The sequence below is a fragment of the Anneissia japonica genome, unplaced genomic scaffold (assembly GCF_011630105.1).
Source record: "Anneissia japonica isolate Jap-2015-1 unplaced genomic scaffold, ASM1163010v1 scaffold287834_len5846547_cov211, whole genome shotgun sequence".
NCBI classification, from domain to species: Eukaryota; Metazoa; Echinodermata; class Crinoidea; order Comatulida; family Comatulidae; genus Anneissia; species Anneissia japonica.
The window spans coordinates 2,969,284-2,981,993 of NW_022704992.1; the positions used below are offsets into that span (position 1 = coordinate 2,969,284).

General features: G+C 32.7%; 1 protein-coding gene across 1 annotated transcript; it reads left to right on the plus strand.

Moving 5' to 3' along the window:
• The first annotated feature begins 403 nt into the window (after window positions 1-403).
• LOC117105008 (V-type proton ATPase subunit E-like) lies at window positions 404-9,301 on the plus strand. Its single transcript, XM_033245990.1, has 7 exons — window positions 404-600; window positions 4,629-4,694; window positions 5,231-5,340; window positions 7,082-7,307; window positions 7,569-7,663; window positions 7,999-8,086; window positions 8,934-9,301. The coding sequence occupies exons 1-7, from the start codon at window positions 568-570 to the stop codon at window positions 8,994-8,996; spliced, it is 681 nt and encodes a 226-aa protein (XP_033101881.1). The 5' UTR covers window positions 404-567; the 3' UTR covers window positions 8,997-9,301.
• The last annotated feature ends 3,409 nt before the right edge of the window (window positions 9,302-12,710 follow it).

Here is a 12,710-nt window from a genome sequence, read left to right on the forward strand (position 1 = left end):
GTGTGAAGAAATAAATGTTTATTTGAAATTGAAATTGAAATTTTAACATACGTTCGGTGCTTAACATTGGCGTTCCATAGTGAACTGCATAAACGTGTGTAAATTGCATAGAGATATAATAAGAATACTAGAGCGCTAACAATGTATTCGATGTTCGAAATACGCAGAGCTGTGTGTGTGTACCATCCAAGATGGCTGCCATAGATTCAGCCAATCAAATTTCGCCTGAGCCACAGAGATATAATAAGAATACTAGAGCGCTAACAGCAATGTATTCGATGTTCGAAATACGCAGAGCTTAATAGCTCTATGGTAAATTGCTATATTGAAAACTGAAGGGCGCCGCTTACGACTGGCTTTGTGTAAAAGATGTGACGTATATCCGCCTCACATTTGCTATGCGAATGCACTATCTTGTGTTTCTAGCTTTTTAGTGATTCGTCACATGATTAATATACTATACCGTATGTAGAAAAGTGGGTGGTTTTGTGGAACTGAATTATTGAAATACTAAATAATAAGAAATTATTTTCTGTGACACATTTACACATTTTATAGGCATTAAACATGGCGCTCAACGAAGAAGATGTTCAGAAACAGGTATAGACGCTGAATTTATTAATAATATTATTTTTTCTAGTTAGGGAGCTAGGCTAGAGGCCTAGGAGGCCTAGGCTAGGCCTAGGCCCAGCCTAGGCTAGTCAGACGATAGTGTTAGACCACTAAAAATGTTCGTGAATGGAGAGACTAGACGACGGAACGGATCCTTTGACCAAGGAGTTGTTATAACAACTCCCTGTTTGACATAGGCTAGGCCCTCAGGTCTAGGCCTAGATTACCCTGGTCAGCTTTCTGGAAGCTTTTCTTTTTATAGCAATAAATACTAATCTGAAAGCAGGTCAACTCGACCACAAATTAACTCGGCCACAAAAAGTTCGGCTACAGACAGTCAACTTGGCCACAAATCAACTCGGCCACAACAAGTTAACTCGGCCACGAGTTATTTATAATATACGGTATAACATGTTATAGGCCTATATAGAATAAAATAATTTAAAATGAAATGTAAATATTACTTAGTTTTTGCAACCTTTTTCTTCAATATGATTGAAATGTACACAGTGTATTTTAGTAAAATTCTGATCATCGTCGTGAGATCGTTTCGTATTCATTTCTTCACACAGTACTCTTATTCAACAGAGAAAACCCGAAACTTACAGAATGGAATAAAATCTCGCAATATGTAACAATTTAAGCAATCTTAATGAGAACAATAATATTTAACAATAACTTAATATAATTTAACTTAATAACAACAATATGTAACAATTTAAGCAATCTTAATAAGAACAACACATATACGTATTAATGTTTAATTTTTTTCATGTTAAAACACTGACATAAAACATGAGTACACTGTAGACCTAATCATAAAATTGAAAAAGAAAAAACATGATTTTTTTTTAATGTTAAAAATTTATTTTGAATCCGACTAAAATTAAATGAATGCACGATGGATGGCGTGCATTTCGATACTATTTTCTTTAGAAATCCACAATAGGAACAATTGGTATTGTTTAGTGACAGACATTTTGCTTCAGTCCTTCATATTTGTTCGACCAGTGGAAGCTACAGTATGTTTGAAACCCGTCAGTGACAAGGATGCACCCAATGACATGAATCACCGATGGAAGATGACTTGAACAAATTAGGGAATCAAAGCCATAGCCAGCATTTGTAAAGGTGGGGGGTGGGGTTTCAAATTTTTTCAGTGAATTTTAGTAATTTTGTTTTTCTAAAATTGGTTGAAGGGTAAATACTTTATAATGGTAAATTTACAGTTTTTCTTATAGACCAGCTGCTTTTAGGACTTTTCACCAATGACAGAATTTTTGTTACAAATTACAGTACTAATTTTCGTGACCTTGATCCTTAGATGCCTAGAAATGTCACTCTAGAAATTTTACATACACTTTCAAAAGGGCAAATCTTAAAAAAGAGGATTCGTTTGAACCCCCATGGTTACGGGCCTGGGAATAATCCAGTGAATAGCAATGAAGTAATGGATTTTTTTTTTTAATTTCAAAAAGGATAATCGGTAATGATATTTCCAAAATAATTTAGATATCCAAAATGACAGTACTACACCTAACACCGAAACAATAACATTTGAAAAACAAAATAGATGAAAAAGTTGATGAAATCCACGTATCATAGACATTAATATTCCAACATGGTTAGTGGAGCTTAGGCATTGCCCATAATATCTCCTTTTAGATAACTAATAACTTACGGAAGTAGACCTACAGTAATTAAATAATGATTATTACAAGAAAATCTTACTGACGTCTTGTGTTTGTCTTCTGTTTACTCACATTCTACTTCAACAATAATATTAAACAATAATAAGGACAATAAATTAATATTTACTTTAAACCTATTTAGTCATAATAACGATAATAAAGGTGACAACAATTTATTAATAGTAATATTTATTTTAACAATACTAATAGTAATAATATTAATTGGTAATAATAACGATATTTAAATATCTATTTTAATAATACTAATTAGCACGATAATAATGATATTGAAGGTGATAATAGCAATAATAACAACAATAATAAATTAAAGATAATGTTTATTTTTATAATAATAATAATAATACTCCTAATTAGTAATAATAATGATGATACTTATAATATTAGGCCTACTTAGTAATAATAGGGTAATAATACCGATATTAAAGGTGACAACAACAATAATATAAATAATAATAATAATATGAGAAAAATACCAATAAAACACCAGTAACAATAATTTTTAAATTACTATTAAAATAATAATACTAAGACTAATATATAATAGTAATACTGTAATAATAATAATAATAAAATGGAGAATTATTTATTATTTATATGGTAACAATAATAATAATATCAGCAACAATTTAAACAATGCATAATGTTAATGGTAAATAAAAAAAAACAACAATAATAAGATAAATGACAACAGTAATAACAGCAATAATAATAATAATAAGTTATACCTGCAGTAATACTAAAAGAATTAGTATTTTATACTTCATGAATTAATCCTTCAAAGTGTAGTACCAGTAAATAGGCTGCAGTTGACTTGTGGTCGAGTTGATTTGTGGCCAAGTTGACTTGTGGCTGAGTTGACTTGTGGCCGAGTTGACTGTAGACAAACTTTTTGTGGCCAAGTTTACTTGTGGCCGAGTTGACTTGTGGCCAAGTTGGATTGAATTCACTAATTTATATCCTAATCAAATCACAATTTACTAACGACCGGGGTGGGGGATGGGGGGTTGGAAATGTGTGCGGGAAGTGATCTACCCAACAAGAGCAAAACTTTTCAAATGCTTATTTAATCAATTTTTTTTTTTTAGTAGAGTGGGGGGTGAGTGGGAGCTCTCACCTACGGGTGATGATGGTGACTGATAATTGATATTAATTTGTACCTTTCAAAAGCCATAGCCTGGGTAGCACGTCAAAATGGCAATAAACCAAAATGGCAATGACCAAAACGGCAATGAACCAAAACGGCAACAGCCGAAAACAGCAATAACAAGTACCAAACAGCATAGACCAAAATTGCAATGAAGCGAAATCATTGCCAAGCTTACAAGCGCCACAGTTTTATAATTTTCTGAATCATTTTGAAATTGTCCCAATAGGCGAATTGAATATTGCCATGGGCGCTATTTTCCCACTTTTTAATCTTTATTATTATTATTTCGCATTATTTAACTTTTATGACATAAATTGTTTAGGCTCATTTTTGTATTTGAAGTTTTATTTGTTTAAATTTTTTACTGCTTTTATGATTCCCCCTCTAATCTTTTTAATATTGAATTTGTATGCTATTATTATTATTATTATGTATACTGTCTCTTATACACATCTAGATGTGTATAAGAGACAGACCACACCACAGAGTACCCATTATACACTTAATTACAGTAGTCTTATATGCCTCAAAAAACATTAGCAATATATGACATGTTTTAGAAATCGGTCAGGTAAAATAAACTTACGCTTCGGATGGTCTTATGCGCAGTGCACGCAAAAGCCTGCGCTGCATGTAACCTTATTACAGCTTATAGTGCGCGCCATGCAAAAAATGTGGCCTTTCGCCTTTTCCCATTACAGGTTAAAAAATTTCTGTGGAGAACCCTGATTATTATTATTGTTATTGATATTATTGCTGCTGCTGCTGCTACAGTATTTAGCCTCATTTTTACCATATTTAATCGTTATACTGTACACTTCAAGTTTGCAATTAGTTTATTTTTTTGCGTTTTTACTTTTATGACATAAATTGTTTAGCATAGTTTTGACTTATTGCCGTTTTGGTCTATTGCCGTTATTTTCAAAAAGTGTTGCTGTTTTGGTCATTGCTGTTTTGACTTATTGCCATTTGGTTTATTACCATTTTGTCCAGAAACATAGCCTGACATAAGCCCTATGTTCTAAAAAGTGGTCTTTAAACATTTACAAAAAAATTATCTTTTTTTATACAAGATACAAGATTCTTTTAGACATACAGTATAACTTCATTTTATTCAGGAATTGAAATCACAAAACATTTCTTAAATTAATTTATAGATAGAACACATGATGGCTTTCATTAATCAAGAAGCAGTTGAAAAAGCTGACGAAATTGATACAAAGGTATGGTGCTCATGAGTGCTGGAGACATTTATCTCTCTATTAATTTATTTTTATTTTGTATTTTATAACTTTAGAAACTGTGTTGACTGAATTGAAATTGCCATTTTTATATACTGTATTAAAAAAAAGAAAAAGTAAATATAATTAATGTATGATTGTGAATACCTTTGTCACTTGAAAGTGCGTTTAATATAGAAATCTATGAAAATGAGGTGAAAAAGTGGGTTACTGTACCCTCACAATAGAGATAAATATATATATAAAATAAATGTATTATCATTATATATGAAAAAGTTGGTTGATATTGAAAGTCATACTTATGTAGACCTGTAGTATTAACATTATTGATGATTTGTATTAAGTGAATAATTTCACTGTTTTATTGATGAATAAAAGTGGTGCTTTGAAATTGAAATTTAAAAATATGTAATATTTTTCCAGCTGAACACAATTTGCTGCACATTTCTTTGTTCATATTTAAACCTACATGCATAAAGTTTGGCATAGGTTGTAAATATTTTGTTTTACTTTTTTAGGCAGAAGAAGAATTTCAGATTGAGAAGGGACGTCTGGTACAAAATCAACGTGTAAAGATTATGGAATATTATGAGCGTAAAGAGAAAAATTTAGAACTTCAAAGAAGAATGTAAGCCTTCAGTGGTTTTTACATACTGCATACTGTAAATATTAAATTTAATATTATGGTGGCTGTGGGCTGTTTTATTTTGTGCACATATTTTGTGCTCATATTGTGCACAGGACATTAGCTAGTAAGTGGTTTGGCGCAGTGGGAACGGTTTGGGTTCCCAACCTTGATGTTGGGGTTTCAATCCCACGTTATGCATTTCACTTGTTTCCTTGCTCAAGGCAATTTGTCTTCATTGCTTCTCTCCACCAGGAGTATAAGTGGGAACATGGTAGGGTTAAATTCCAAAAAGCGCTGATGTAACTGCTCCCCCAGGGAGCTTGATTTTGTGTTCCATAGGTGTTTAATCCAATGATCGGGGTAATGATATGTGAAGTGCATAGAGGGCTTGCCAATAATATGCACTCTGTAAGTCTACCATTATTATTACAGTATAACATCTCCCAATTATGTACAGTACCCCTCCGTCCGGTTTGTAAATGAGTAAAGTCGTGATTCAGAGAGTTCACATTTTCAGCATCTCAGTGTGGTGAGGATAGGTCTAGGGATATGCTACAAAGTACAACGTTAGGTAGGCCCTAAGCTTTGCCATGGGAGAAAAATTTTGTCACAAATTATAACTTGGATTTGACTGTTTCTGCAACAGAATAATACTTTACAGAAGCCAGTATTACCTGTGCTCACTGTGAAGTATTCATCTGAAGTGATTTCCGAATGAAAACATGGCCATATAAGGCCAAATAAAATAAAAATGATGAATAGGGGTAGGTGGATAAATTTTTTTTAAAAATATTCTTCAGAGGGAATAAAAATAACCCACAGAGGCCTAGAATGGCAATATCTAACATCAGACAACAACTATAGACTAATTTGTAGGGCATCTTGCAAAAAATAAAGATAAATTCACTCACAATTTTTTGAATTTCTAAAGAAAAAAGCTTAAAAAAAACAACAAAAAAGTTTTTTTGTTTTTCCGCCCCTATTTTTTTCAGTGAATTAGAGGCGGTTGGAGGAATGCAAACAAACAATTTTTTTTCTTTTGGCCTAATACCCAAAACTAGTGTTATTATTCTTTTCATAAGGATCGTGAATCTATGCAAATAGCGCCCTCAATGATCAAAAAGTTAGATTTACTGTACACAGTATGTCTGAACAAGCAGGCACACGATTGATATTTCTTGCTTAAAACTTAGTTTTATAACACTTTGTAGGTCTGAATGTTTTCTGTCTTAGCTGATGTAACAATTTAAATTATTTCTGAAGACTTTTAAATACATTTTAAAGTGTTTTTGTGGTAAAAAACGATCGTTCGTAATAACATCATCGCCGCAAATTCGGTTCGTAAAATCGAGAGTTAGTAAATGAGAGGTTGGTAATTGGGAGATGTTACTGTATTATTAACTAATACTGTAGAATTTCTCATTTGGGACTCCCCGATTAAGGGTACACTTTTTCGGCCACAAAATGAGGGAAAGTATATCTTTAATGTTTTAACACTACAGCCAACCCCTGTTCAGGGGACACCTCTATTAAAGGGACACTTTCTTGGTCCCAAAGGTTTCCCCTTAATAGGGGTTCTATTGTAATAACTAGTCTAATTCAGACTAAAAAAAAAACAGTATATTTCAGAATGTTATTCACTGAGTAACCAAAATTTTGACCTGGAACCTACCCGGACTAGCATGCTGTATATATGTATTAAATTACTGTAACATAAGTGTACATCATTTATTAATTATAGCCAACAATCCAACATGCTGAACCAAGCAAGACTTAAGGTGCTGAAATCTCGCGAGGACCATGTAGATAGTCTTCTAGAGGAAGCAAGGAGACGTCTTGACGAGGTCACCTTAGACCAATCTCGTTATAGTCAAATTTTGGAAGGGCTTCTGCTTCAAGGACTCTTTCAACTTTTGGAGCCAACAGTAGTTGTAGTCTGTCGGCAAGCTGATGTAGAAATTGTAGAGGTATGCATGTAGTGTGTTTAAGTAGTGTACAGTAATGAGCAGACTTGTGGTAAAACATGCCTATTCCAGTGGTAATGGTTTTGGTCAAGTTTCTTCTAGAATAAATAGACAACTGTACAAAATTGATTATTCGTAAATACTGTCAATAATTAACAAGATAAAAACTTCACCCTATATTATTAATATTACCTAATCAAACCACTCATTAGGTAAGCAATTGTAATGTACATCTGCTTTTAACCATTTTTTTTTCATTTTCAGAGTGTTATAGATAAAGTAGCAGCAAAATATAAAGAAACCGCTAAGAAGGATGTCAGTGTAACCGTTAGTAAAGATCAGTTCCTCGGACCTAATGTGTGAGTGATACAAAAATACTAAATTCTAAATAATAATAATAATAATAAATAGTTGAGAATTGATAATTGGTCGTAAGTTGATCATCATTTTAGGCTCTGTTCAGACTACAACATTTTAAGTGACAAATTTAAATAATAATAATAATAATGATAATAATAATAATAATAATTTGTGTGATATACCCATATTATATGGTCATGACAATGTCATATCACACCATATTGGCAAATCACTGTTATTTGTCAAAAAACATTTTAGTGTAGACAGAGCTTTATGAGTAATTGTAAATCATATTTGTACAGTTATTAATGTATTGATTGTGGCCTTGTTACAGTTCTGGAGGAGTTGAGTTGCTGGCACAGAACAATAAAATCAAAGTTAGTAATACGCTGGACAGCAGGTTAAACCAGATCAACCAGCAGGTAAGAATCGTTTTACTGACCAATCTCTCAACCAACTAAGAATCGTTTTACTGACCAATCTCTCAACCAACGAAACATCCTATCAACAATGTGATCAATCAGTGAACTAACCAGTCAATCACATCATTTGCATATCATTCAACTAACTGATCGATAAATCTACTGACCAACCTATCAAGCAACTGACTAAACTATCAACTAAGTAGCCATCAATCAATAAAGTAATCTGCCACCCATTGCAGTGGTAGATTCAAGGGGTGAGGGGAGGGAGAAAGCTGGGGCCCCCTTCCTCCTCCCCTTCCCCTAAATTGTTCAAAATTATATAAAAATTTTAAAGGAAAAAAATATTAAATTTCAGTTGGAAAGTGTCATTTCCAGCTATGGAGGGGTGTTATAATCATAAATTTTCTTGCCTCAGCCCCAACCATGGGGCTGAGGTGGGTGGACCTTAGCCCCAACCATGGGGCTGAGGTGGGTGGACCTTAGCCCCAACCATGGGGCTGATGTGGGTGGACCTTCTATCTTTGAAAGCTCCTTGCTGGGTTCCTTTTATTTCGAATTCCTGGATCTGTCACTGCATTCAATAATTCAAACAATCAATCAATGATTTAGTCAATTAAAAAAATTAATGATCAATCAATAAACCATTCAACAAACCAATTACTGTAATTAATCAACCAATCGTATGCATCCTATTGGTGCATAAGGCCTCAATCAACTTGTGCTGGTTATTTTATCTTAAAATGACCACTTAAAATTGATTGATCATCACATGTTATAATCGTGTCATGTATTTTTACAAATTACTTTATGTATATTTAGTGTTCTTTTTATATGGCTTTTTCAGATGCTTCCCCAGATAAGAACAGCACTGTTTGGTGCCAACCCCAACAGGAAGTTCCTTGATTAGCTTCGTAGAATTTATATATAAAATATTACTGGTACGTCTGGTGTTTAGCTTGCTTAAAGGTCATGACCTTTGTACTTTGGAGATTCTGGCTAATAATTCATTTGGTGTAGAGAATTATTATTGTTAGAAGTAAATTATTCAATTATGAAACTATGGGTGATTATTGTTATAATTAGTATGGTGAATATATATCTATGTAAAAATAATCAAATGTAACTTTGATTAATACAGTATTATAATAAAACAAATTAGAAATACCTAAGAGTTTTGTTGTGATTTTTGAATAAATCTTAATTACAAATTAATGATGAAAGTAGTTTTTGAGCCATGTTGCCATGTTGTCTATGTTCCTTTCTTTAATCTATGTTCATTTTTCAAGCTAAGTGTTGAAAGCACTGAATGGTGGACACCAGTGCAATATAGCATTATTTTGTTAGTCTAAGGAGTGAAAGAATAAAACAAAAGGTTTTGTTGGATGTCCTGCTTTATAAGACGTATGAAATAGAATAGATCTACTCTATACACTATACATACATGACTATTATATAAGCGCAGTGGAGTATCTGGGATTATGACATGGGATTATGACATGGGGAAGATGATAGGTGGGGTTGGGGGCAGCATGAATTTGGGATTGAGGATATAGTGAGGAAGAGGTAAAGGTTAAATGAGGTGATATTGGAATTTAATATTTTGGTCAGTGAATTTCCAGTGGGAGGTAAAGGGGAAACTGGAAGTGCACGATTTTTTGGGGCATATGCCCTTTGCTCATCCCCATAGGGCACTGTATAAGGGTGCTCTGAATATTTTAAAACTCTGGACTGTAATGTGCTGCCTGTCTCTAGTGAGATTACACAAGTAATCTGATACCATGTGCTAATTATTAACGAAGCATGTAGCATGGCCTAACAAATACAAATAAGGTTCTCTTTCGAGACGCCAGTCAGGACGCAGTGTATTACTAATCATGCACTAACAATATCAATAATTAACGTGAGGCGGAAGCTTTTTTCTCATTTGTCAGAATACTGGCACCAGGTTTCAGGTTGATTTCATGTCCCAGATGAATGAACCAGGTATTAACATTATGAATAACATTATGCATGCATACATGCCTCGCAATGACGTAACATTGTCTGAAATTATGCATAATTGTTTCCGAGCTAAAACTCACTATTATTGTAGAGACACTTATTAGTATTATAGCTTTGCATATTGTTTTTTCTTGCAAATTCAATGTTTTTATGTACACATACAGACAAAATCTTTAGGGGTGACCTTTGAATAAACTGTCTAATATCAATAGGGGTGGGCAGGGTAAGGTGTATATTTATTTAATTCTCAATACATTTTGTAACTACAGTTACAAAATGAACAAAATGTTTTTTGACAAAAATTAGGCGGTTTATACAAAAGATGTGCAAACCATTATGTGGTTTACTGAAGGGCACAGGAAATGTACTATCAACTTATTGTTGCCTTTCTTTGAAACCAGGATGAATAATCATGTATTTGCTAATTAATATCAAACATTGTACGGCTGAGATCATACACTGTTTAAATGTCAATTCTATATATAGCAGGTATTTATCGTATGTTCGTGTTTACTGAGAGGGTGGTGGCGGTGATTCATGTACGTCACTAGTTAATATTTACTGTATATTAATAGTATACATTGCACGATTTTCTGAAAATTTTAATAATTAACAATGCAATTCAGTTATTATGATGAATAATGCAGAATTAAACCTATATGTATTTTCTGAGAATTGATTGAGTGGAAATTAATTTTCCAGGAGTTTATCAGTTATATATCCTTATTCCAAAGGTTGATACAGTGGTTCAATCAATTTATTTTAATTGTTTGATTGCTCTTTGAAAGTCATTGCTTCACTTTTAGGCGAGACTTTTTCATTCGTTGTTTCGCAAACTTATTTTTTTAAAGAGGTTTCAGAGGAGGGTGGAAAAAATAATAAAAATAACATTTTGCTTTCTTATTTAGCAAATAGTTTTGCCAAAAACATCCAGACAGAGGAGAAAATAAAATAAAATTTTATTGTAACAGTAGTAATGGGATGGTTAAATCCTTTAAATATAAATATTATTAGGAAGAAATATACATCTCTTATTTTTGGAGATTTCAAGGTTGTGATACAAAAAGAAACTTTTCTGAAATATTTTGTGGTAGAGCGTGCGCTAATTGGCCAAAAATAAAGTTATAGTTTTATTCAAAATCATCAATATTGGCAGGCAGTGAGTTCGCAAAACTAGGGATTAAAAATGTCTTGCCTTACACGAAAAAAGTTTTAATGCCATATATGTTTCTCTCCTCATATGATTTAAGGTTTATATAAAATAATTTGAGCAGTGTTTCTTAAATGAGAAGAGTCATATCCTGCTACATATCCATGTAACTTTGTGCTGTGTAGGCCAAAACCACAAAAATGTAGACCAAAAAAAAAAAATCAGATCCAGTGGGAATGGGGACTAGAGCTCTACCACCCCGAAAAGAGGAAGAGGAGAGAAAAGAAAATGTATCAAAAACATTGGATACCTCTATAAAAAGTTGTCTCATTAATTTTATTTTACATTTAATTATGTCACCCCCAGCTAGGAGCTTTGATCATCGCATGAATCCTTCCAAGAGTTTTATACTGAAATCAAGGGAAAATGCATACATTCCAAATACATAATTATTTAGTTGGTTGTACTTGATACAATTTGGTATTAGAATTTTTCTGTAAAAATATTCAATAAATCATTATTACTGTATTACTGTACGTGACTTATCGAGTCTGTGACATTGTTTCAATCTTCAAAGGGCAGCACATGGTTTCATTATGTGTTTATGATATTGATTATTAACCAAGCTTTGGTTGCTGGACTGTAGAGGGCAGCAGGCAGTAAATGGCTGAGCAGTACTAATTTAGTGATGATTTTTAGTGGCAAAGTATGGAATACGAGGTGTAAAATTACAATATCGGAAGTTTGCAAGCCCAATTAATTAGGATAAAATGTTCATTTTGTCTAATTGCCATCTATAGCATGTAAGATAAGAGGTAGAATCTCCACTAAGACATCAAAAGTTTGCTGGATCAAACACAATCTACAGTATATGACAAAATTAAAAATTTATTTATTTTTTGTATTTATTCGGTTTTACTCCAAAATAGAGAAGGTGGGTTGTAAAGGAAAAAGAACACCTTTCCCATTGGTATTCACCTAACATTTACATTCAGAAAAAAAATCTATACAGTATTATTATTTAACTTGGTTCTTAATAAAAAAAAATAATGCAATTTAAAATACAAGATTGTAGATTGTAAGAGAAGAACAGCTTGAATAAATAAATAAATCAATCAGATATGTAATTGTTTTGATTGCATAAAAATATGTACCAATTCATAGGAAAATACATTGTACCTGTATTTCAATAGCAAATATCTTTTGTGGTATAGCAAAGGGGCCAAGGGTCGTTAGATATAGCTATTGTACAGTAGGCCTATAGCATGAACAAGATTTACTTTAACTCAACTGTCTTGCATGATGAAGGCGGTCAGTGTGGGGGAATTCGCTTTCTTTGGTCGTCCACACCACTGTCTCAAAATACATCAGTTTAGCCATGAAATTAATTTCTAAAGTTATGGGGGTTTGAATCCAGGGTTTACAAAGTGAGTAACTTAAAAACAACGCTACAGCTTAATTCACTTCTCA

Coding starts and splice junctions, on each gene's coding strand:
- LOC117105008 (XM_033245990.1), top strand. CDS start 568: ATGGCGCTCAACGAAGAAGATGTTCAGAAACAG. Junction 601..4,628: donor AAGAAGATGTTCAGAAACAG/GTATAGACGCTG, acceptor ATTAATTTATAG/ATAGAACACATGATGGCTTT. Junction 4,695..5,230: donor CTGACGAAATTGATACAAAG/GTATGGTGCTCA, acceptor TTACTTTTTTAG/GCAGAAGAAGAATTTCAGAT.